The 26,509-nt window shown below is 36.4% G+C and overlaps 1 protein-coding gene across 8 annotated transcripts in view; it reads left to right on the top strand.

Moving 5' to 3' along the window:
• Window positions 1-26,509, top strand: part of ZNF385D (zinc finger protein 385D) — a 408,744-nt gene that overhangs the window by 75,899 nt on the left and 306,336 nt on the right. For all 8 annotated transcript variants that reach the window (XM_056800336.1, XM_056800331.1, XM_056800332.1 and 5 more), the window contains exon 2: window positions 14,735-14,877. In XM_056800336.1, the coding sequence (XP_056656314.1) occupies window positions 14,735-14,877 (143 nt within the window). The remainder of the gene's footprint in view (window positions 1-14,734; window positions 14,878-26,509) is intronic.

Here is a 26,509-nt window from a genome sequence, read left to right as displayed (position 1 = left end):
TTCCAAGTGGTATCCAGTACACCAAAGCTGTCAAATTCATACTGGCATGCAGCCAGCAAAATCCTCTATTTTCCAAAGGAACTAAATCAAAATGTAATTGGGGAATTTTTAACAAATTAGATTTTGAAAATATAACACAACATAGATAATGTTAATATGTGTTTTTCTAAGTCAATATGTAGCTCAGGGATCAATTTCTATTTGAATTTGATACCACTATAATGCATTATTATAATTGTAATACCATCTGTGGCTTCTATTACTAGTAATCAAAAGCAGTAATTTCTTCCATGTAGTGTTCTTTGTTCAGCAAGGCATTTGACAGACACTCTAATATGAGTAGACATGATGGAGAGATTTAGGCTAGATGATAGAGTAATAATGTAGATTCTGACCTGGTAAGTGAAGTGACCAACACATAGTTTAACTCATTAGTACTTGATGTCAACTTGGAAGGAAGACAATAATAGAGAGCCTCATGGTTGCACTATATTTACTTATTGGATTTCTAGAGAATACATTCCTGGGAACATTATAGCAGCATAATTAATAGATTTAGAGTTAGGAAAGCCCTTCAAGTTCATCTAATTCAATTGGAGTCCAACCAGAGCTTTTTAATTCTTAGGATTACAGAGTTAGTTTATAAAAGGTTCTCAACAGACCAGAACATTTCAGCAGAGCTGAAATTTAGAAAGAATCAATGTAAAATTCTACATCAGGTCTTCAAAAAATTAATCATATAAAATGGAGAAGGTGTGGGTAGATAGTATTTTGACAAAAAGTTGAGGATAAGTCCACTACAAAATCAAAATGAGTTAATGTCTGCATATCGTAGTTAATGAAATATACTTTAATTTTAGACTGGTTACATTGGAAGTTAGATTTATTCAAAACAGGGTACTTCCTACCATATAATTTGGGGTCTAAAGATTTGCAGACTTCAGGAAATCAATTAATTTGGGTGTGTAAATAATTTTATTTTTCAAAGATTCATTATGCTAAGAAGAAATCCATTGGTTGTGGACACAAAGACAATCACAGTTGTTTTATTGTGGTGAATTCTGAGCACTGAATTTTTAGATGGACACCAGTCAGCCAGAGAGTATTCAGAGGAAAACCATCAAAATGGTGACTAGCCTTGGAGGTGTGACATGAAGTCTGATAAAATGAAGAAGGATATTCTACAGAGTGGAAAACTGGGATAGGAGGTGGGCAGAGAAGAATAGCAGATGTCTTCAATAATTTGAAAGAACTTTCATGTGGAAGAGGGATTAGACTTTTTTTCTACTTGACTCCACAAAGAAGACTTGGGAACAATGAATTGGGTTTGCGCAGGGTCAGGTTCAGATTTGAGGAAAGGGAAAAAATTCTAGAGCTATCCAGAAGTGAAATGGGCTGCCTAAGGAAGTAATGAGTTTCTCCTCACTGGAAACTGAAAGAAAATATTGGATGCCCATTCATTTGGGTTGTTGGAGGGGGAATTATTGGCCAGCTTTATGTTGGTATAGAGAAGTTTGAGAGTTTTCAAAAGCTGAGATATGATGATTCTGTGTAGTCATTTTATATCCCTGGGCTCCTGTTTCCCCATCTATAATAATGAGAGGACTTTACTAGATCATGAATTCCTTAACCTTTTCAAATGTTGTGGATTCCTATGGCAGTCTGCTCAAGCCTATGGACCTCTTTTCAAAATAATTTTTAAAACTATAAAAGAAAATACATGCAATTACAAAAGAAGGCAATTCTATTAAATTATGATTAAATAGGTACATAGATACATAAATACACATTGATGTGCACCATACACATAACTACATGTATATATAAATAGAACTATATGTACATACGCATACACATACCAATTCATAGGTTCTCAAGTCAAGAAAATATACACTAGGTGGTCCCTTGTGTCTCAAATATTTTAAGATTTTGATCTAAAGTCAAGGGAGAAACTTAACTTTTTTTTCTGACATTACAAACTAATTAACTAGATAACTATTTCCTTGTGGGTCCCATTTTTGTTGATTCATATAGACTGCATACAAGAATAATGACTGCTGTTCCTCCTTTCAAGAAGCATGTACCTTAGTTTGTTCCAGGCATTGCTTAGTCTCTGGCCTTCAGGAACAACATGGGCATTTCCAGAAAGAATTTTGTAAGTCATTATATTATAAATCACAAGGCCAGGCTCTACGATGGATTTTTTCTAACCATGTCATCCATGAAGTTTTCCAACAGTTTTCCTTGTTAAATCTGGAAGGAATGGGAAAAAGTGTATGGTACCCTGTGGGATGTTTTCTTGAGCTTCTATCCTTTGAGGAAGAAGAGCTTTAAAATACTGGCTTTACACTAGATATATAATTACTTGAAGCACAGTAAATAGAGCCGTGGTTATGGAATCAGGAAGATGTGCTAAAATATGGCCATATGTACTCACTGGCTGTTTGACCCAGGGCAAATCACTTAACAGGAGTTTGCCTCAGTTTCTTCAACTGTAAAATAGGGATAATAATAGTACCTATCTTTTAGGGTTATTGTATTCATTTTAGTGAGCATCACATGAGATTATATTTATAAAACACAGCAGAATATCTAGAATTAGGCACTATAACATAGTTCCTTATTTTCTTTCTTCTTTACTCAATAACAATGGCAGCTGATTGGTGAGAAATTTTCCAGACAAAAGTTTCCTAAGAGATTGTCAATGAGACTGTCTTCTAGTGATTACTTTTTGTGCTTTCTCTTGGTGCTAAATTATTAAGAATTCTAATCTCACATAGCCATGAGAGTTTTTCCCCCTAGTATTGTGTCAGCACCAAAAACATGACCTCATACTTGAAAATTGGAGAGAAAAGCAACTACTAGCATTGTGCCTATTATTGATTGGAGTCAGGGAATTGACTTTTCTGTAGCAATGTACATTGACTGGATTTTGACCCCTGGTGATGAAATGGAGTGACATAGGGGCACAAAACCTGTGGGTTATGAAAATAAAATCTGTTAGCATTGGCTTGGGACCCATTTGCTAAAAAATTGATCTTCGTGTTGACAGCAAATGTAGGAACACAGGAGCCCCTCTGTAGGTGTTGACTGGAAATGAACATCAGGAACAGTCTCCAGGTATTTCCATTCCAGTAAGTACTTAAGCCTCTTTGCCTTGGACTCTGGTGCACTCTGGTCAGATTAGGTCAGCCATTGTGAGAGTAACAAGATGTTGTAACAAAAAATAAAGGAGAGGACAAAAGATAAGTTTTCAAGAAGATTGTTTAGCTCATCTATGATGGGTTCAGGTTTCATTCATGTTTTCCTGGTAATATTTATTATATGTTGCTCTGGCCACCATAGTTATGGGGAAGGGAATCTATCAGTGTCTGTGTTTCTTGGAGCTGAGAGTGGCCTTATATGGTTCACAGTCATATCCTATACTGTTTGAGAGCAAAGATTTGAAGTTAGAGGGAACAGGAGAGGTCCAATCTTCCCATTTACAAATGGAAATGGAGCCCGTGTAAGTTTAATTGGCTTGCCCAAGGTTGAACAGATAGTAAGGAGTAGAGATGAGTTTTAATTCCAGTCCTCTGATTCCAAGTTTTACAAGTAGATATACATATCCATTGTACTACATTGTCTATTCAATCTAGGATTCAGAAAACCTCTAAGAGAAGATTGAAGCAATTATGCCATGTTTTCTTCATTAATCCTCAAAAGCAAGTTGCCATTCATTCAATGAACTTAGCCCCACCATTTGTGGTGAAGATGCCCTTCAAGGGACAGGGAGATAATAATAGCTTTCTGAATCTCGGAACCTGATGCTTCTGTAAGACATCTGTAAGAGATAAGCTTTAGAGGGATTTTCCCAAAAGGAATGATAACTTTTTACAGATCTTCATGAACACCTCATTCCCCTTGTGAGTAATATTATGCCTTTGTGAAAGCCAAAGGGTGTGGCCCAGAAGTTAGACTTCTAGAGAGGACTTCTGAAATCTTTGATGTAATAATGTACTAAGATGGTCTGACAAACAACTCAATATAGTAGTTGGTGACAGATTGTTTTACAGCCATCACAACCTGTTTCCAAATGCAGAAGAGGCTGCCTATGATTCCTATGACTTAGCAAATGAATCAACAAACCTGGCAATAAATCACTGATGTCTAGTCATAATAATCAGCACATATTTCTATTTCTCTGAAAGCTTTGTAAACACTTTCTACATAGGAAATTATTTGAGCTTTGTGTCACCTCTGGAGGAAGGTGCTCTTAAAATCTCCATTTTCAGCCAAGAAAACTGAGACTAACAGAGGTTAATTGACTTACTGCAGATCACACAAGTAGGAAGCATCAGAAATAGGATTTGAATGCAGGTCTTCTTTTGTCTAGTCTCAGTGCTGTATCTACTATGCTAGGCTGGATCTAGATTACATGTAGATGTTTTGTGATAATTTAAAATGACATTTTAAAAATTGTAACTTAAAGCTAGTTCTTTTGTTTTGAGAATTACCTTAGGAAAGTCACATGAAATTTAACTTTTTAAACATGAAAATGTTGGATTTTATAATTTAGTCAGTGGTTACATTCAAGCATAGATGTGCTGGGATACTAAACATTTCCGGAAACAAGAATTTATCATTCCATTTTGCTAGCCAACAAATAAAACAAAATATAATCAGAAATCATAATCCTAAACTGTGGTTGTCTTTACTAGGAGTAGCAGTGATACAAATGGGAGTATAAAGAACACTCCTGATTACTTGGCTGGTGAGGTACAGAGGAGAGGAATTGTATTAAATTTTGGCCTTTTGAAAACTGAACCTGGCAGGCCATGCTTCCTTGGCCTGCTCTCCAAACATGGTGGAAGCCTGGCAAGCCTCTGTGGTCAGCAAATACCAGTGATAAATAATGAGCATTAACTGATGGACTCCTCTAGAATATTAAGCCTGGGCCTGCATTTTGGCAGGGAAAGAACCACATGGCCAAGTGTGGCTGTGAGTACTATTGGCTTTATCTCACTACCCAGGCAAATTGTGTGCTCTCATTAAAAGCATTTCTTAATTAGATGAAGAGAAAAAAGTCAACTGATTTGTAGTATTGGTTCAGGCAAGATGGCCAAGCTGCTTGTTTCCTCTGGTGCTAGAGATTAGGAGTAACAAGAAACATTTTTGTTGAGCTTTAGGGTATGGAGAAGACTTTACCATGGATGGCTCCATTGAGTTTTCATAACAACCTCTATAGGTGAGTGTTAGTGAATGCCTGATAGAGAAATTCAGGACAAAAGATATTAATTGCCTTTAGTTAACTTTAATTAATTACTTAACAAATAAATTAATTATAAATAATAAAAATAAATAATGATTAATGAATTGAATTGAATTAATTAAACAACTAATGGCTGATGTAGGATTTGAACCCAGACTTCCCAGGTCCAAGTCTAGCACATTATTATGGTAAGCTGCTTCTCCCAACATCTAAGTGGTACAATGTATAGAAAGTTGTTCCTGGAGTCAGGAACCCTGGAATTTAATTCCTGCCTCAGACATTTACTAGCTGAATAAACATGGGAAAGTCACTTAACCTTTTTTTGCCTCAGCTTCCTTATCTATAAAATGGGGGGGGGTAATAATAGCACCTATTTTGTAGAGTTGTTATGAGGACCAAATGGGATCATGATTTTAAAGTACTTAGAATAGTGCCTGGCACATAATAATTGCTATGTAAATGTTAGCTATTATGAATTGAATGCTACCTCCTGCCTCATATTTTCCACCTCCCTCTATCTTTTGTAAAAACACATTTGCTTCTTTTGTATTCAAGATTAGACTAATGAAAGGCAAAAACTGATCAATTAATGGCTGAAAATGCATGGGGACAAATGATACTTTCTTTAGTAGTATTGCTGAGGGCAGATGTGGCAATCAGCTGAATTCCCTGGACATGCTTTCTAATGTCACTGAACATTGCCAGTTGCTTTGGGGAATTTGATACTCTTCAGTGTACTTGTAAGAGTTTGCCAAAGTATCCCCCCAAAAAAATAGGTATTAGGATTATCATCCAAGTTTAAATTCATAGCTCCTTCAGTTTATCATTGATGACATTTTTGAGGCAGCATGGAAAATTCCCTGTCATTGGTTTGCTTTTCATTAAACCTTCCTGGATAGCAGTGTGATGCTTACCCTCTTTGGTATCCATATCCTACCCAGTCCTCAAACCTATGGCTCCAAGAAGGTGTAGAATGCACAATGGTCATATCCTGATAAGCCATCTTGGCAGTTGGGCTAAAACAGGTTAATGCTAACCAACAGGTCTCAAATTTATCTGTGAGTTAAGGGTTGTCTACCCCAGGCACATGAAGACTTCCCCTTGGGGAAGAGGTGGATGAGAATATAGTTCTAATGGCCATGAAGGTGATGGAAGGAGACTCTGTGGAACACTTAGAAGTTGCTTAAACATTGGAGATGCCAAGATCTTGAAATTTGGGTCATCACTAGTCATCCTGACTTTTGCCCTTCTACTGAACTTTGAATGCTCTTGAAGAGAGTGAGGATAATGACTTTGTATATCTCTGCCTCATTTAAATCCAGTTTATGTTCAAGTCAAAAGAACATCACCAGTGATTTTTGGTATTCTTTGAGTTCAAGAGACAGCAACAAATTTGCTGGAGGACAATGGAACAAGTAGAAAGTTTGGCTTGAAGATTTGACTTCACCCCTCATTAAAACAAATCAGTTAATTTCATAGATACTTTCATGGATAATTTCAAATCTGAAAGATAATTTTATTTCAAGAAAGTGATTTTAAGCACTTTTAAATACTAAGGGCTGAACTGTTGGTTTAATTTCCTTTATTTTTGTTTATTTGCTTATTATTTAAAAATCTCAAATAGATGAGTAGTAAACTCTGGGTTTCTGAAAGGTAGGCAAGCAGAGACAAAACCTTAATAGATTCCATATAACTTGAAAAGCTTTGAATGAGTTCTGGTGATAGAATGGTTCTAACATCAGAGGACCAACCTAGCTCTGTGCAGCAGAGCTCTTTACTGCAAGATTGGAAAGGAGATTATGTAGTTAATGAAACAGATACAAATGTCCAGTAGGTTTTCGGCCAGTTGGCAGTGGCATGTTGAGAAAAGGGCCATGGAATGACGAGGTTCACAGGGGCTTTAATCCATTTTCAAGCATGTACCTATTCATACTAGAAATCTGGGTTGCTCTTTGTCTAGTGAAAGATGGGCTGATACATTGATGAAGGAACTGGATCTTAACTGTATTGATCATTTCAAGCTAAGTGAAAAGAGAAAATGGAGTCCTATTCATTTTCCTACTCTTCAATTTGGAGGTGGCTTTGTTAGAGAGGAGTTGATAAGGTGGCATTTCACTTTTTTGAAGCAAATGTAAAAATGACTACAAAGATATGGTCTGCAATGAACCACATCCGTTCTTATAACAAAAGACTGAGATATGTATGTTAGACCACAATATAGTTAGAAATGTGTAGTTAATTGAATGTTATCCCAAGAGGAGTTCTGATGTTTTGGTATCCTCTTGGAATATGATCTATAATGGAGTGGCTAAGAGATTGGTCTCCATCCCTATGCTGTTTGCCATTTTTGCTTGTGCCTTAGATTTAGCAGTGGCAATGATGACATGTCACTGGTAAATCTTATCTAATTTTAGATAAGAATTGGGAGGGATAACAAACACACTGAAAAATGGATTCAGGATTCAAAAATGTATTTATAGCCATTGGTATGAATCTTAGAAAAAAGAACTCAATACTATATTGGAGCCTTACATTCTGGCTTATTAAATCACCTTCACAGGTATGATTAAGAAGACATAGACACATATTAGTTTATCTGAAAAGGACCTGGGAATTAGTATAAGACCACAGGCTCAACAAATATAGAAAGTATATTGGAGCACTTAAAATGCTAATGAAATCTTTGGCAATATTAAAAGAAGCGTGGTGTCCATAACTAGAGAGGAGAGAGTTCCATTGTCTTCTTCCCTGCTGAGACCAAATTGGGGAATATTTTCTCTGCTTTTGAGGGTCATAATTTAGGAAAACTAATATATTAGAAGACATCTAGAGAAAAGTGACCATTATTGTGAAAGATCTGGAATTCATACTAATCAATGATTGAATAAAGAAACTGGGAATATTTTTAGGGTAGAGGGGAAAACAAGAAATCTTCTAAACAACCAGAAGTTGTAAAATGATCACATGGAGAGATAAAGAAAAAATTTTAATATGGAGAATGATCCAAAAGCAGAAAGGGATCCTTCTTTCCTGATTATTAGAGATTTCCAGCAAGTAGACTAGGTTTCTTGGTGGGAAGTAAGTGAATTCTTCAACTAAAGACTGAAAGAGACGCATTCAAGACTTTAAAGGTCTTTCTATATGCTTTGGTCCACATGGCTTCAGAAATCTCTTGAGGTCTCAATCTATGTTCCTATGGGCATTTCATCTCTGAGACCAAGATTCTAAGAAATGATTTGAAATATGTCTAGCATATATCCTCCTCAGCTTTTGCTATTGCAGATGGAAGGAGGTTAATTCTTCTTAGACTAAAACTTTGTCGTTGTATCTCAGTGATTCGTGTTCCCAGTTTTGCTTATTTTAAGTGTTTTCTCTAATTCAAAATAGAGAGACAAGGAGTATTGTGGGAGGGAATGAATTTGGAGCCAAATATTTGAAAATGTTTATTCAGCTTAAGATCCCCTTAAGTGGGCCAGAAGTTAGTCCTGTGATTTCAGTGAATGGCTGACTTTACAGTGAAACTTCAATTAGCTGGAAAGCTCAATTATCTAGGTTTTAAAAAAAAATTCTTTAATTTTATGCAAAGGCTACAATACATTAAAAAAATCTCATCAAAGACTACTAAAAAACAAAACAAAAACCCCCACAAATAAACAAAAAAATGAAGCTAGCAGTAAAACAAACAAAATCACTCTTCCTGGTTTCATCATAAAGTTAATGTGTGTGTGTGTTTGTGCGCTACCTATGCATATATCAAATATTTCTGATAATGTAATTTGAATTATTTATGAGAATAGGTGGAGGAATTTTGGGGACAAATATCAAAATTTCTGCCCAAATAAAAAAATTCCTACTTGAAGATATAGCACTAGACAAAATATTATTTCCCCCTTTTCATGTAGGAATATTCCCCCTTTTTTAGAATTGGTTCATTAATTAAAGCTTTTTTTTAAGTCTGTTATGGAGGGATGGGGAGAAAGATAGATTAAGGGAGGCCTCACAATTTCAATGTGGCAAGTCATTAGGGATTTCTATTGCCTTTTGAAATATCACATTCTTTTTTCTCCCCTATCTACCCTCTCTTTTCATAAATCATAGACCCCAGGTTTAGAATATCATGAATAGTTGACAGATGCCATTTTTGATTGTTCTCAAAATAATTCCTGTACTTTGGGGAAAGGAAAGGTTAAATAATTTAAGTTATCTGGCAATGTTTTGGATATGGTTGAAATGCCCTATTTGGATCAAGTACAGAAGTCCAAGGTTAAACAGTTCCCCTAAAATGAAAGACTATGCAATACTATCCAGGAATCCTTCAAAATATTGATTTACAATGTTACATCATACTATTATGCTACAGTACCAGCAGTTCACATTGGCAAAAAAAGCGGAAGATTGTACCAAGCTGACCTCCAGTTCAAGTTAGCTGAATTGATGGCCCTTGGGTCCCAAAGGATCAGGTAATTATCTCTGTGGCTGAATGAACAAGTAGCTTGACAGTTATGATGGTCAAGTCATTAATTTTTTTAATCAGCCAAATTGTTTGGGAACTTATTTCGTCAGTGGTGTAATGAATCCCACTGGCTTAGCAAATTAAATTGGTTGTGTCCATTAGGCAGTTATACCTGTGAACTCATTTACTTTGTTTTGAAGAGACATACTGAGTCAGAGAATCCATTCAAGTTTTCATTTCTTTATTTTTTAAAGCTCCTTACCCTTAGTTAATTGATATTTCACATAAGTGGGTATTCTATACCAATTTATAAATTTCAGAGTTTACTCATTTGGAGAGCTAACGGGATGTAGTAGAAAATAGGAAGGACTTGGAATCAAGAAGACCTGAGTTCAAATGCTGCCTCAGAATCTTATTTTCTGTGTGATTGTTATTGAGTCTCTATATCCTCATTTGTAAAATGAGAATAATGGCAGTCACTGTATCTCCCTCATAGGATTATAAAGCCCAAGTGAAATGATTTATGTGAAATACTTTTCAGATTTCAAAGTATTATGTAAATATAGCTTTAAAATATATTAGTGGATCCACTGTGTTGTGAATAGAAACACTACTCCACTGTTGAAAACATAGTAGGTGCTTAAGTAATCCTTGCTTCTTATAACTTGGGACTTCTTAGACCATCTAGTACAAACCCATTTATTTTATAAGTGAAGGGGGAAAAAAACCCAAGCAAGATCAAGGTTGTGAATTGCCTAATGTTATGTATCTATGGTGGTGAACCTATGGCACGTGTGCCAGAAAGGGCACTCAAAGCCCCATCTATGGGCATCTACACCATCACACCAGCACAGTGTTTGCCATACTTCATTACTAGAAAGCCAGAGGGACATGGGACTGGGCTACTCCCAAATGAGGACATTTCTCACATCATCTACCCCTCTAAAATGTTTGTCTTCACTGTTACTTACTAAGTGGCAGACCTAGGACCCACATCCTCTGATCTCTATTTCTTTTTCTGCTGCACCATGTTCCTTAATCAAAACTGAATTAATTTATTTGCCTCAAAGCCTCCTATTATTAAACTATGAAAACAAGAACATAGAAATGACTAATTCTTCATACTTTAGCAAGTTTGAGGACAGAGACGGTTTCCTGTTTTTTTTAGAGCCAGTATTTAGTACATAGTAAGTGTTAAATAAGTGCTTATTGATTTGACTTAACTAGCACATAGTTAATCAATATTAGCTGAATTAAATGTAATTTACTAGTATGCAATTATTCTGTTTACACCGTTACTTGCTGTAATTCTGGATACATATAAGATGCTACAAAAATTTTCCACCGAATCAGCTATAGTCTTTCTATAGGAGTGGTAGTGTCAGCACAAAGAGTGACAGAGGAATTTAGAGCCAAGCTTTTATCAGGGAGATATCAAGTAAAGGAGTTGGAGTAGAGCTTTGAGATATGGTGATAGACCAGGGTCCATAAAATCCCCTGGTGTTAACAAGTATGAGGATAGAGATTCTTTTCTTGGAGAGAGGTAAAAATTACAGAGACTAGTCAATGAGCTATTGAGCTCTTGGTTTGTATTTGTATGTATCTTTGTGGAATGGGATGATGTATAGATGATTCATGTACTACAGACATTCAGCACTGTCATTGTCATTTGGAAATCAAATAATTTGGTTTGTTAGAATTGGATGTAAATTGAATGGAGAAGATGTGAGGAAGGGCTAAGAACTTCTTCTGTGGAGTAATTTTCATGGACATGTTATAGAGTGTAGAATCCAATGTCTATACCTTTTGGTTCTTCCCCTTGAGAAGACTTTTTGATTATGTCCTGGTTTTTGTTTGGGTTCCAGGTGGCTTAAATTTTGGGAAAATTTGATTTTGGATAAAAACAGGTAATGATATATTTATAAATATATGTGTATGTATATACACACATATATTAATATGAAATATTGATCTCTATAATTATAATCAGTCTTCCCTAGAATTTTTAATATATTCTGAGACTTGCCTGGGGGCAAATGTCTAATGTTTATGGACTGTAAAGTCCTTGAAGGCAAAGCTATTTTCCTTTATTATCTTTGTAACTCCAGTACCTAGGAGAGTTCCTGAAACATAGTGACTGCTTAATAAATGCTTGTTAATTGATTGGATGGACTTTGAATACCTAGTGATTTCATGATTTCAGACCATGGCATTATTTTACAAGATGAAAAACCAGGTGCTTACAGAGGGGAGACTTCCCCAAGGCAACATAGATAGAATATTACAGAATAATTACACTTCTTTTTTTCCCCTTTTGTCAGGATTACTTTGCTACAAATGGCATAATGTTTTTGTTGTTAAGATCAGATAAAGCTGTAGTGGTGAAATGAAAAGAGGATTGACTTCATAGGCACGAAGATCCAGCTTCTGATGCCTACTAGTTCTTTGACCATGAACAACAGTGTTTCATGCGACAGGCAACACTATAAGTAATGGATGAGACACTTGTGTGTCAGTTGGGGCTGCTTCTGTCCAAGAACCAAAAAAAAATATATCAGATGAAATCAAATACGTTATAAAGAGCTTTAGAAACTCAAGGAGACAACATGGTGAATTGGGATGAGAATTTGTTTTGGAACTGGAGGCCATGGTTTTAGATTTCATTTGTCCATTAATTAGCTTCATTAGAAGTGTCAAACACATAATCTGGGTTTCACATGGCCCGCAATACTAGTTGGAGTACCGCCTCACCAGAATAAAATACAATTGAGAAATATTTAACAAAATAAATGCAAATACAGTAAAACCTAGCTAATATTGTATTTAAAACCCAAGTCAACATTCAGACTGCAAGAATCCTTATAAAAATGGATTAATGGACCCCATTATATTTGAGATTGATGCTGCCAAGTTACATGACAGTAACTAAGTATCTATATCTAATTAAGCTAAAATTCCTGTGATTGTACAAGAATGGCATTTGACTGGATGATCTCTCAATCCGCCTGTTCCTCTAAATTGCTGATCCTGAAAGATATTATTTTGTCTCATGAACCATAAATGGCATGATTTGATTAAAATTTATCTGACTTTGCTGATTATCTTTCAAAAAATAGACAATTAAAATTCCCTGCAGGTTCATAAAAAATATTTCAGTAGTTTGGGAAAGGTGATGCATTAGAAACATACAAGAAAGACTGTAATCACTTTCACCAAATCCTTTGGCAAGTGCCCTCCATCAAAATTTAACTCAAGACTTGTTGGCAAGGTAGTAGCAGATGAACATAACTGTGACTTCTCCCCCCCCCCCCCGCCCTTCATTTTGTGATTCATGCTCCAGTTTAGGATTTGTTGATGTCTGTGATTTTTTTTTGCATTAAAGTTATAGAAATGGTAAGGAAAAAATTGTTCATTTAACTTCAGTTGATTTTATACCTAGAGGCAGGAGAGCTAAGAGTCTACAAGTGGTTAATTAAATCTTTCGCTGTTAGTCCTCAATTACAGGCATTAAGTCACACTCATGGTTAGCAGCTCTTCTACCCCAATTTTGCAGATTTTGTATATCCTTCTTAATATCTTTGGAATCTTAATGAATATGATCACAGTTATGTGCAGGGCATGAAATCAGGGATATTATGTGTGTGAGACACTCTTATGTCATGGGGGGAGAAGGAAAGAGAGGGAGAGAGAGAGAGAGAGAAAGAGAGAGAGAGGGGGGGGGAAGAAAATAGAGGTACAGAGAAGAAAGATGAGAGGTTATTTTAAAAAATTCTGAGTGGATTTTTTTAAAACAATTCTTTCTTATGGCTATTTGTCACCTTTCATTTACCTTCTTACAAAATAAGATGGCAGTTCTGTATTGAGATTCAGAGGCTCTCTCACCTTGCTCTTCCTCTTCTTCCTTTTCTCTCCTTCCTATTCTCTTCTTTTTAGAATCTTCTGAGAGAAGGGTGAAAAATCCCACTGCATTTTGTTTTTCTAATGTTTCTTGGCTTCTCCCCAGTAGGTTTTTTACAGTCTGCTGCTTGCCTCTCAGATTAGAAGAACACTGGCATATTTTAACAGTTTCCTAGGATTCAAACAGTCTTTAATTAACAGCAAATTGATGTTTTGGAATATAACCAAAACACGGGAAATATTGGATGCCAAGAACGAGCTTGAGTCCTTCCAGCTTCCAGGCAACTGACTGACACAGTGTCCTGTTGGGGGGCTTGGGGGTTGCAAACAAATTATGCTCCATTGCAAACAGGTGGCTACTGATTGGTATGCAAGGGGATGTCTACATTTCCATAATTTTCCCACAGACTGCTCATTGGTAGCTTGGCTAAGGAGGTGTGTTGTTGCTTAAGAGGATCCTAAATTTTACCTACAACTAAAGACAAAACATCCCACATCAAAAAAAATCTAGTGAAGTTGATCATAGTCCTAGTCTACTAGGAGTGAGGACTAATTTCCTAGCTGCCGTGCTCCTTTGGTAGCAATAGATTAAAAATAGTATTTTAATCCTCCACCTACCAAGGCAACAAGGTAGGGTGATTTGTCTTTTCTGCTAAGTTATCTCTGCTTACCACTGCCAGAGAGAATACTATGAAAAGGAGAGGCTTGGGGAACCAATCTGGGCACGTTAGAAGATAAGATGCACTTTCAAGGGAGGTGTGCAGAAGAACTGCATTTGCCCTAGAAAGAAAAACCAATGAGGAATAGAATGGTCTTGAAGGCATCTTGATTGAAAATGTGATTGATAATTGAATCCCATCTGGCTGGCTGGCTGGCAGGAAATAGCCCGGAGATCCTTTCCCAGCATTATCCTTTCAACTTGAAGACAGAGATAACTAGCTACTTCTGAACAAGGAAAAGTTCACTGCCATTTGAGAGCAGCAACAGGCTTCCCAATTGGTTTGTAAATTCTTGCTTCCTGGGAAAACTCTGTAATAGCTTCAAATCCTTTGTTGGAAACGTCCAGTGTTTCATCAAGGTCATTCATTCAAAGGCAGAGGATCTCTCTAATCCTTTTCTCTTCTTGTCCTCAGGTGGCACATGCCAGAGCCCTGCTCTCCCAGCCCTGGTGCGTCCACCTGCCCCACCTTTGCAGCCTTCGCTGGATATTAAACCATTTCTTCCATTTCCTCTGGACACTGCAGCTGCAGTCAATCTCTTCCCCAACTTTAATGCAGTAAGTACCTCAGTCTTTGAAATTCATGCTCTTAGCTAGGTGGGCTTTACATTCTGGAGACGCGGGAGGGCTCAAGCTGAAGTGCCTGGTATTCTTCTTTCCCCATCCAGGGTACTAAGGCCCCTGTTATATAGTCCGCTCCAATTGTCACTAAACACACTGGGCTTCTAGGTCCTACAAAGAGTCAGAATTAGCTCCTTATCTAAGGAGAGAGAGCCTAGAACTGGCTACATTTTTCAATATGCCTCCTCTTGACAACTTCTATGCAATGCCAGTGACCCAATTGTCATGGAAGAATACATTGGAGAGCATTCAGATAAAATAAGGAGATATTTAAAAGGGAAGCCAATGTGTTTATATTGCCTCATTCTGGATTTTGTACCTTAATTTCAAATTCATGATTTTTCTTCCAAATTAAGAGAAGCCATATGATAGTAGTGGTAGTAATAGTAGCAACAGTAGCAAAAGATACCAATGTATTCCATTTATATAGCACCTTTTCCTCCTAATAGTACTATTTTTCCCCTGTTCCACAACCAAATTAAAAATTGTCATAATGGCATAGTTACTATTTTCATGCCCAGCCACACACACACACACACACACACACACACACACACATATTTTTTTCTGCTTAAAAATTAACCAAGATCATCATTCTATGAGTACTAAAACAGATTCTTCAGATTCCTTTGTTTGCTTTCTGATAGGACTGCAAATCCAACCTAGCTTTCCATGTTAATATCTGGGGTAGTATAGCAGGAAATGAGAGTGGGGGAGACATAGATCATGGAAAATGGATTAGACAGGTTAAAACCCATGCTGACAGAGGATCCTTATTTACTTTTTTAATCCATTTAAGGAGCTCAAGATACTCTGTCCAAGCTTGTGCAAATCTGAGCCAGGGCATGTCAGCAGCAATTGAGTGAAGAGTGTCAAGGTGGGCACTGCATATTGTCTGTGCAAGAAAAGCTTATCTGGGCATTGCAGCTGTTTGCTCTGGACTCTAGCTTTTTAAAAATTTTATTATGCTCTTTTCTGCAAATCTATATCCATCAAGAGACAGAAGCAAGATTATGTCCTTGAGGTTATCATCATAGTGCCAAGGGATGGGGTGGGCACTGTCTAGCACGCATGTAACTGAATCTTATGACAGCAGAGATCTGGAATCAGAGGACCTATTTTTGAATCCTGATTTTGATGCTCTTATTAAATATATATTTCAAATACATAATATATATAACATATTCTATTTTATAATATATTTTATACATTATACAATATATAACTTCGGGCAAGTTACTTCTTTATGACTCTCTCTTTTCCCATTAGTATGATGAGCAAGTTGGTTTAGATCAGAGACTTTAACATGGAAGTCACTAAGGGGTTCTTGGATAGATTTAAAGGTGTCTATAAAGTTAAAAGAGAAAAAAAAACTACAGCTTTATTTGCTTTTAACTTAAGAGTTCTGTAACTGGGATACATTAACTTTCTCCCACTAACATATCAATAACTCTTTTAATATAATTCCTTTCCTATATTGTTTCAGGTAACTTATTTTATGCATATGAAAACATTACTCTGAGACTTCATTAGATTGACTGCCAAAGGTGTCTAAAAACTTCTAATCTAGATGACCTATACTATCTTTAACTCTGATTCTATGACTTGATGAACAACTTTAGAAAACTGTCAATACAATCATTTCCCCATACCTTTGGGTAGCAATTCATTAATTCTTTTTCTTTCATTTTCAACATTTAGCACTGACTTCCTCTCCTCCTATTCCATCTACAATTAAAAAATATTAACAAATATGCATGGTCAAGGAAAATATAGTTCCTACATTGGTGACATCCAAAAATATGTCTCATTCAGCATCTTGAATTTATCATTTGGCAGAAGCTGGGTAGCACAGTTCATCTCTGGACCTCTAGAATCATGACTAGTCATTTCATTGATCAGAGATCTTAAATCTCTTAGAGGCAACATGTATTTATTGAACATCAGGTACCAGACACTGTGTGCACTTGATGCAAAGGGCAGAAAGATGAAAAATGAAATATTCCTTGCTTACACATTGCTTGCATTCTCCTGCTAAGTCTGAGAAATGTTTGCTTGACAGGCATAATTTCTGCTCAAAAAGAGAGTCAACCCTTTGCCTGGTTGAGACATGAATCATGTGTGTCATGTGTTCTTGCATGATACCATCAAAATATCAGCTCTCTTGTATATGATCACTTATGTGCCATTCCCTTGCCTCAAGCCAGCCCTGTGAGATAAGTACTAAAACTATTATAAGCATCCCTATTTTAGAGATGTGGGAATTGAGTCCCACAGAGGTGCTAGTAATTGTTGCAACTGTATTTGAACTCATTTTCTACCTCAAAATTCAAAGTTCTATGAACCCCTTCTCCCTGGATTCCAGACTCTTCATCTATATAATGAAAGGAATTGTACTAGAACTCCACTGTCATTTTCAGCATTAGATCTAAGATCCTTAAGATGACTTATGTCCTTTGTAGAAGTTCAGTAAATTTTAATTTGGAGGCAGAGGTTGTGGGGGGGGGTGAGATATACTTTATAGACTTGGTAAGGAAGGTAAAAGCTAATGCTTCCTAATTTCCATCTGTGTGTCATTTTGAGACATGTTGCTACCACAGGTTCACTACAGAGTAAGGATGCCTTCTGCTCCTGTTGCTGTTGCTACTACTACAGCTACCTGTAATGCATTGCCCTCTGAGGATTCCTTTAGAGTACTGACCAGACTTTTGGCTGCATAAGTAGATAGCCCCTTTCCCTTTAAGCTAAGATATCTTATGAATTCCACAGAAGCTGCCCAGGCAGCATGAGAGTTCCTAGTTAGAAGCCAGTATATCCCTTGGAATAGTAGTTAATAACATTTTAAAAACTGTTTGACCAATAGGAAGGAGCAGGAAATAAATTTGGAAAAACATTGGAATTGGAGTGAAAGAGCCTGAGCTTTTAAAATTTTTTTTTTGCTGCTTGGGACACAGAACATACCATTTTCCATCTCTAAAACATTCTAATTTCATCTTCAACATAAGGGTGTGAATGGAAATCTCCAAATTTAGATAGAGAGGAGAGAATACTGGGCTTAAAGATGGAAAGTTCTAAGTTCAAATCCCTCTTCAGATACTTAATGTCTGTGGAACACTGACTAAACCAATGATCTCTTTTGACCTCAGATTCTTTACCTGAACAATGAGAAGTTTGCACTGGATCATCTCTAAGGTCCTTTCCAGCCCCTAATCTATAACCATTGTAGAGCCACAAAACAGAAGGCTTGATAATGGATATGAAAACAATTTTGAGAGAGTTGTAGTTAAAGGTGGATGGAGGAAGCATTTCACTGACTCATCGTTTTCCAATTTATTGTCATTTCACCTCTTCTTCCTCCTTGCAATTCCAGACCACATCTATTGTCCAAATCATGACTTCTAATCCTTCAATCCCTCAGTGTTCTCTGCCAAGCCATCACCTGTCTATTAGTAACACTCTCCTTCCCACTTTCCTATCTCAACCCCTTGGTGATTTAGTTCCAGTCCAAATTGTCCTCTTCCTCTTCAGTTCTTTGCCCCCTTACTGAATCATCAAACTTGGCCAGAGAAGCCTCAGCCTTGGCTCATTTCCATCATTAGCTGCCTTAACTCTTACACAGGAGCTGCTGAATGAAACTGGAGAAAATCAAGAATCCATGCTGACTGGGTCCACTACAAACTTATATTACATAATTTCATTTGTGCCATCTCTGCTTGAAAGCAATCATTTTATATTTTCTAGTTATACTTTGAGAATTATAATGAACTTACTAGCTCATTCACCAGGGTGGAACTTCCAAATTTTTCTTTCTTTCTCAATGCTTTTATGGTTGTTTCTTTTTCACTCTCTCATCTGACAATATTGATTCATATTTTACTGAAAAATAAATTGAGGCTATTTTCCATGAGCTCCTTTTCCTTTCTTCCTTATCTCACATCACCTAGATGGCCTCTGTCACTATGTCCTCCTTCACTGTTTTCTTATAGGAAGAAATGTGTTTTTCCCCCCAATTCTCAAGGTTAATATTTCTATTTGCATAAATTATTCCATTACATCTCATCTTCTCTGGGAGATTTTCATTACTATCATACATCCTGCTTTCTCACTTTTTATCATAACTTTCCCTGTCTACCAGATTTTCCTCCATGATATAGCTAAACTCTTTAAGAAGAGTGTCTAAAGTCTGTGTCTCAGGCTTCCTTTACTCCTATTCTCTTTTTGACTCTCTGTAGTCTGGCTTCCAACCACATCATTCATCTACAACTATTCCCCTCAAAGTTATTAAATATCTCTTACTTGCTAAATCTAATCATCTTTTTCTCAATTCTCTTCCCTATTGAGCTATCTGCAAAATTTTGTACTATCACCCTCTTTTCTTTAATACTTTTTTCTCTTTAGATTTTTGTGACTCAACTCAGTTTTCTTACCTATCTTTTTCACTTTTCCAGACTCCTTTAATGAATTTTTTATCTAAGGCTTTCCTGCTTACCATAGGTCTCCCTTAAGACTTTCTTCTTTTCTTTTACTTTCTTTAGTTTACTTTCTTTCTTCTTTTCTTTACTCCCTCTATCCCTCTTCACTTGGTGATTTAATTAGCTCCCATGGATTCTCTATGCTTCTCATATCTATTTCCTAGCTCTAACATATTTGCTGACCTACAGTCACAAGTCTTCAACTGCCTGGAATTTGAACATCTCAGACTGGCTGTCTTATAGAAATCTTGAACTCCACATGCCCCAAACTGGACTCATTATTTTCTCCCCCCCCCAAATGTTCCCTACCTTCTTAACTTTACTGTTACTGTTGAAATTATTAAACATATTCCTAATTTTACTATTTTACATCTTCCCGCTCCTCAAGCTTGGTTGTCATCCTCAACTCCTCATTTTATCTCAACCCCTAAATCCAAAATTTGTCAATCTTACTTTTATAACATACCTAACGTAGGTGTTCTTTTCTTTTTTGCCACTGCCAGGTATAAATCCTCATCCCTTCAAACTTACACTATTACAATAATGTATTGCTTGAATTTAAACTTTGCATTTTAGAATAATAAAACATTCCCCCCTGAAGAGAGTGATTGAAAAACACAGGGATCACTTAGGGATGCATGGCTGAGTTATGAGGTATATAAATCAATTGGCAAGAGAAAATCAAAAACATCAAAAAATCCAAATAAAAGAGAAAAGATAACTTCTGAATGAAATATAGACTATCAAAGTCTTATGTGTAAAAATTCTAAGTAAAATAAAAATAAATTTATAACAGGTCCTTGAATCAGGGTCCAGTTAAAGTAATTGCTATCCCACAAGTCTGTAGGACAAAATGCAGTAATATTTCATTTACCTATTTGCAGCCAAGACTACAGGAAGTTGCCATACTATAAGAGAGAAAAGGGACTAGATTGTAGGAGCAAATGGGAGCCAGGATGGAGCTAGAATAATTGATGTTGTGTATTTTATGTAGAATGTGTGGTACAAGGAAGACCTGCATTTAACACATGTTAAACAGCTGTAACCTCAAGTCTCACACATGATTAAGTCCTTGTGCTCTTTGTGCAGAATATCATCAATCCACATAGGATTGGTTTGGTCTCTGACCTTGTGCTCTATTGGCTCTATGCAAGTAGCTTTGTGCTTCTTTGGTACTGTGCAATAGCTCTTTTTGTATTCCTTTCTCCTGGAATCAGACAGAATCATTAAGCCAAGTCTCATAATTTTTTAAACAATAAATGGTATCATTTTTATAGTCTAAAGCTTTTTGGGTATGCATTGACATCAGGGCAAATGTATTTTAAACTTATATTACTGCAGAATCAAAAAGTTAAAGAAAATCTTCTTAATACTGGTGACATGTGCTTCAAATACAAAAAGGAAAGAAAAAATAAAACTGAAATAGCATATTTCACATGGAAGCAAAAACAATAATAAAAAAGTTTTAAAAATAAAAAAATATATAGCTTACAATCATTGACACACTGTGTCAGCTAAGGAAAGGTAGAGAACAAAGGTTTCTCACCCCAAAATGAGATTCTTTTCCTTTTCAAACTTGGCCATAATCCATTAACAGTTTTTTAATAAAGAACAGTAGTACAAGTAATGCACATTCAAAAGATATCAAAATCCCCACAGTTATAATAGCCCATTTAATGACAATAGCAAACAAACTATCATTAACATTCACATGAGTCTGCTGTGTGACATTTAAAACTAATGGATACTTGTAACAAGTTTTTCACATGTAGCAATGTTTCAACCTTAGCTGAGATATTTTTTTTAATCTACTACTGCCATCATTACAAAAATGTGGCAAAGGAGTCTAGAAAAAAAGCAAACAAACCTCTATACTGTTGATGTTGAGTCAAAAAAAATGTCACCAAGAATCTAGATCATTCTGGTGGAAGGGTAGAGTAAGTGGATGAGTTACAAATGAGAGATGCTCCCATGTTGGGTGCCATCCAGGGGTATCATGCTCTGGTATCAACTTCCCACCTCCTTTTGCATGAGACTCTTATGTCCCATCCATTCACATTTCATAGATGCGGAAGTTGGGGATTATAATTGCACTTCACTTCAGCTATTAAAATGGACTTTTACCTCTTGTTACAAATAACTCAGAGGCAGGCAAAATGATCAGTCAGAGTTGTTGCAAGAAAAAATCTAAAAATCATGTCTGAAGACCCTTTAAAATCAATTTGAGATATTTAGCTCATTAAATTCTTCAAAGATTGTTAGCCAGGTTGAGTCCATCAATCATCTACATGAAAATTAACAAATGCAAAATGGAAGAAAAAGCTGTTTTGTTGCATTTTGTTTTGTTGCATTTTGTTTTGTTTTGTTTTGTTTTTATGGCTTTATTCAATAATACTTGTTCAGTACAGTTATAGGGGAAAGGTAACAGAGTATATCTAATAGTTAAAACACAGTAGATTAAACTAATTCAGTGTAACCAAATAGTATTGAATGCATTAATATATGAATATAAACAACAAAATTAAATCTTAAAGCAAACAATTGGAAAAATACAAAAAAATACAGAGACTTTCATGAAACAATGGAGTCTGAAAAGACGTAAATTTTTCACCTCCAGTCTCTTTAAAGTTCCTTCTCTATCCATTTGGATTCTTTTGGTCAGGACTGTGGGATTTCCCATAGCAGGGGAGAACATGGGGTTGAGTAATCTCAAACTAGATTAATGTTAGAGACTTAGAGCCCCAAAAGGCAAAGGGTTGTAGGAAGATGAATTTCTTCCCTGAATATCATGCAAGATAAATGTAAGTATCAGTGTACTCATGAATGGTAGAAGCTGTTTGAAATAGGCAAGGTACTGCTCTTTCATAGAGTATGCCATGCATGTAATTTTATTTCCTCTTTGGAAGAATAACTTCCTTCTTCCCTTCCCCTTCCCCCTGAGGTAAGATGCTAGGGAACAGTTTATTTCCCCAGGCATGAGGAGAGGGAGTTAGGTAGATAATCATTGCCTAAGGAAAATACACCCAAGTTTTTGCCAACTGCCAGGAGAGTGGCTCCAAGTTTGTGAGTTCCAAAGACACAGTAGCAGCTACCAGAAGTCTGGGACCTGGGGCTGGGGTCAGATGAGCAATTGGGGTCAGGGGCCAGAAATCAGGAAGAAGCAGTATCAGCAATGCCAGAGGCAGTAGCAAGGAACTGAGGATCCTGTGCTCCATCAGATGGGTGGGGAAAGTGACTTATCTCCTCTTTTCCAAAGGTCCCCCAACTAAAAATAGCCCAACTGATAGGGAGAACAACCAGGTAAAAAGTAGGTAAAGAAAAAGGCAGCAGCTCCTATAGAAAGTTCAGAGTTTGCGAGGGTGGGTGGGGTGGGCAAAAAGCTTTGGCAGGAGAAACATGGAATAAAAAATATTATCTAGGCTATCTTAAAAAATTGAGAAGTTCCTCTCCAACTATTGGTGGCCAGCAATGTAACAATGAAAATTAAATCTCAATAATAAAAATATATTTTAAAGGATTTATTAATGGTCATTAGACATCAAGGAATAAAGAGGATACAAAATAAAGACCACATACCCATGGCTGATTATCCCATTTCAAAATCCCCACTCACCACCATCACCATGCTGACAAGAAGCTAAAAGAGAGAGGAGGAGGCCCACCCACTCAGTTTATTCCCTATCTACAGGAAGTATATAATGACAGGAAGTTGTTGGGTTCCTGGGAAATGTAGTTCTTTTTTTAGGGTAACAGATTTTCAATTATACAGTATCATGCCCAGCTTATATTTTAGGAAAATAGAAGTTAAATTACTTACCTAGGACGACATAGCTAATAAGGCACCAGAAGAAGGAGATGAACCCAGGGCCAGTTGACTTTCCAGTATATAATGCTGCCTCTTGCTAAGTCAAGTCAAAAAGCATTTATTAAATGCCTACTAGATCTTAGGTGCCTTTTTACCATAATATTTCACCACTGAAGAATCAGAAGAGAGTCTATATGAGGAGACAGCGGAGGTCTCAGCCTTCAAGGAGGCCCCAGACACTAGTACAATAATGGATTTAGATGTGGAAGGAATCTTAGAGGTTATCTAGTTCAACTTTCTCAGTTTATTGATGAGAAATTTGGCAAGTTACTGGTTCCTTTACCCAGAAAGAAAGAAGCTGGAATCTGAGCTAAGGTATTCTGGATCCAAATACAATGGATTGGTTTTTGTTTCTTTGCTTTCTTTTTCTATTTGTTACTTTCCTCACTGAGGTACTCCATAAAATTTCATTGAGGACACAAGACAAATATCAGGGAAACAGCTGAATAGGAACACTGGGCAATATTTAACTAGGTCTTAAAATCCTTAAATATGCACATTAAAAGAAGCCACTCTTGGTTGCTGCTATAGGATTTTGAGAAAAGAGAATTCACTACAACTAGGACATTTCTTGAAGGTTTCCTTCAGGGCATAGGATATAAGTTAAACGTTGAAGGAGGGGGAAGTAGTTTTTGAGAAAATGATGTTATGAATGGAATAAAAAAATCCCAAGTTTGACTCTCTACTCAAGACACTGCCTCATTGTGTGACAATTTAGGTAATTAAATGAATCTCTCTGGGCCTCAATCTCCTCAACTGCAGGATAAAAGGGTTGGGCTATATGGCCTCTGAGAACTCTTACTTCTAGACCTAAAATGCCAAATGATTTTCTGAGTGTTAATTGCCTCATTTGTAAAATGGAAATAATATTGGTATCAATATCACTGGATTGTTGTATTGTTCAAATTTGGTAATATATGCAGACTTTTTGTAGATCTGGAAATTTAAAGTGTTATGTAAATGCTATATATCATTTTTATTATTCTTACCATCATCATCATCATAATGGGTAAAGAGAAAAGAATATCCAAAATATAAATCTTAAGAGAAATGTTGAGTCTAAAAAGCTTGTGCCATAGTGTTTATTAATTGATGGCAGGATTTAGTAATTAACAATAAATTATTACTAAGTATTTGTGCATTGTGTACATGATTATATTTGTACATTTTTATTACTGTCACCTAATTAACATTATTAATTTTAAATAGTTATTAGTAAACATAACCAGCAACAAGCATATATATGTATATAAATATAATATATAATAATGTAATTTCAGGGTGACTTGTATAGTCTCTCAATCTATTGATACTAAGGAAAAAAAAAGGCATTCTGGGAATGCCTGGTAGGTAACTTGAGTAGATAACTATTACCTCCCTTAAGACCTGGAGGGCTGTTATGGGGAAAAATAAGAAAATTTGGGGAACTCACTTGAAAAGCCTCAATAGGAAAGGGTTACATAAGCACAGACTATCATGCAAGTGGAGTTTATTCACAAATTTATGGTACTCCAAATTCAGATTCAATAGAATTAACTACACCAGATTCACTTGCTATTCACTCCAAGAGGCCTACATTTGGTCATTTTTGTGTCTTCCTCTACACATCTATGACATGAGATGAATGGTGAGAGGAAAACTGAGGTTGTGACTACAGGGCCAGCTTTAGAGTCAAGGAAACCTGATTTTTAAGACCTGCCTCTGCCATATTTGAGCCAGGTGACCCTGGATAAATTATTCAACTTCTCAGTGATATCTTGCTGATGAAATCACAGGTTTAGATAAAAATACCCCAAACAAAACCTTATTCCCCTTACTTAATAAAATAGTGTGAGGGAAGGGTAGGGGGATTATTCTGAAAATAAAGTGAGCCATGCCTTCTCATCTGAACACCTGCAAAACCCTGTAAATCATCCTGCCTTGTTAATCCCTTACTGACAGCAATCGATCTATGAAGGCCACCACAGAAAAGCTAAGGGGGTATGAAGAGCAGCTAACCATTCTTCCATTTCCATCCAAGGAGCAGAGTTTAACTAAATGTTGTTCACATATCTTTTCAATGCTCTTAGTGAGTCCTCAGAGGGCTACAACTGTGGAAGCTGGCGCTTAGCCTAGGGGAAATTTTGAGGGGAGGAGAAAAATGGCATATCATGGACTCAAAATAGGAGGTAGGAGGTGCAGCAGGGATGTGCTGTTTATAAAATAGAAAATACAATAATATGGTATTATCGATTTCTGAGTGCTTTGTCCTTTCTATGAAGAATGTGTAAAAGTATTGATTATATCCTTCTCTGGATTTCCTATGTCATATTTGGATAATAAAATTTTCCTAAGAAATTTCCCCACAAAGATATTCCATACTTGCCACTTTTGTCACATAACATGAATATGAAAACAATGTGTGTTGATCCCAGCACACAGATTTGAAATGTACAAATGGGGAGATTCAAGTATATCTGTATGTTCTAGTGATCCTAATGAAGACAGAAGCTCTTAGTTATTGTGATTCAATGATACTGTTGATGTTAAGTGAATGGTGGGCACCAAAGGTGGATGAGGAGTTCTGAAAAGGGCTAGAGATGCTAGTCCTCCCTGAACATCCCATACACCCGAGCTGTAGCATACTCAGAGGCTGGGTGCTGGAAAAAATTTCTGGGCAGACAAGCTAAACCAGGTTGAGGGTAACCTAAAGGTCTCACTCTTGTTGGTGAGTTGGGAAGATGACTACCCCAAGCATGGGAAGACTCCCCCAGTGAAATTAGACGATGAGAGCAGTTGGTTCCAATGACCACAAAGTCAGCTGAAGCAGGAGCTTTGGACAGCTTAGATCTTGGTAAGACATCAAAGAAACCAAGATCATCCATTGGATCCTAGGCCACTTTTCTCTTGGACTTTAATGACTCTGGAAGAGAGTTTGAGGCAGGCAACTTAGGAGCAAGTCAAAACATCATTCTTGATATCATCAGTATTCTTTGAAAACAAATAACAAATGATAACTAGCTATAATAGTTAATTTTATTTCCTTTTTGCTTTGTATTCACTGTGTTCAGGGCCCTATAACTCATCCTCTTGAAGACAAGTAAGAGATAGCCATGATAGATAATGTAGGCATAAAGTTTCTAGGTACTCCACTAGCCTTTAACCCTTTTCATTTCTTAATCTTGCAACCTATCTTCCAACATGCTTTTCATCACTCTATTAACCAGATCTATCTATCTATCTATCTATCTAT

Source organism: Monodelphis domestica, chromosome 5 (assembly GCF_027887165.1).
Source record: "Monodelphis domestica isolate mMonDom1 chromosome 5, mMonDom1.pri, whole genome shotgun sequence".
In the NCBI taxonomy this organism is placed as follows: Eukaryota; Metazoa; Chordata; class Mammalia; order Didelphimorphia; family Didelphidae; genus Monodelphis; species Monodelphis domestica.
This window is presented reverse-complemented; position numbering and strand designations above follow the sequence as displayed.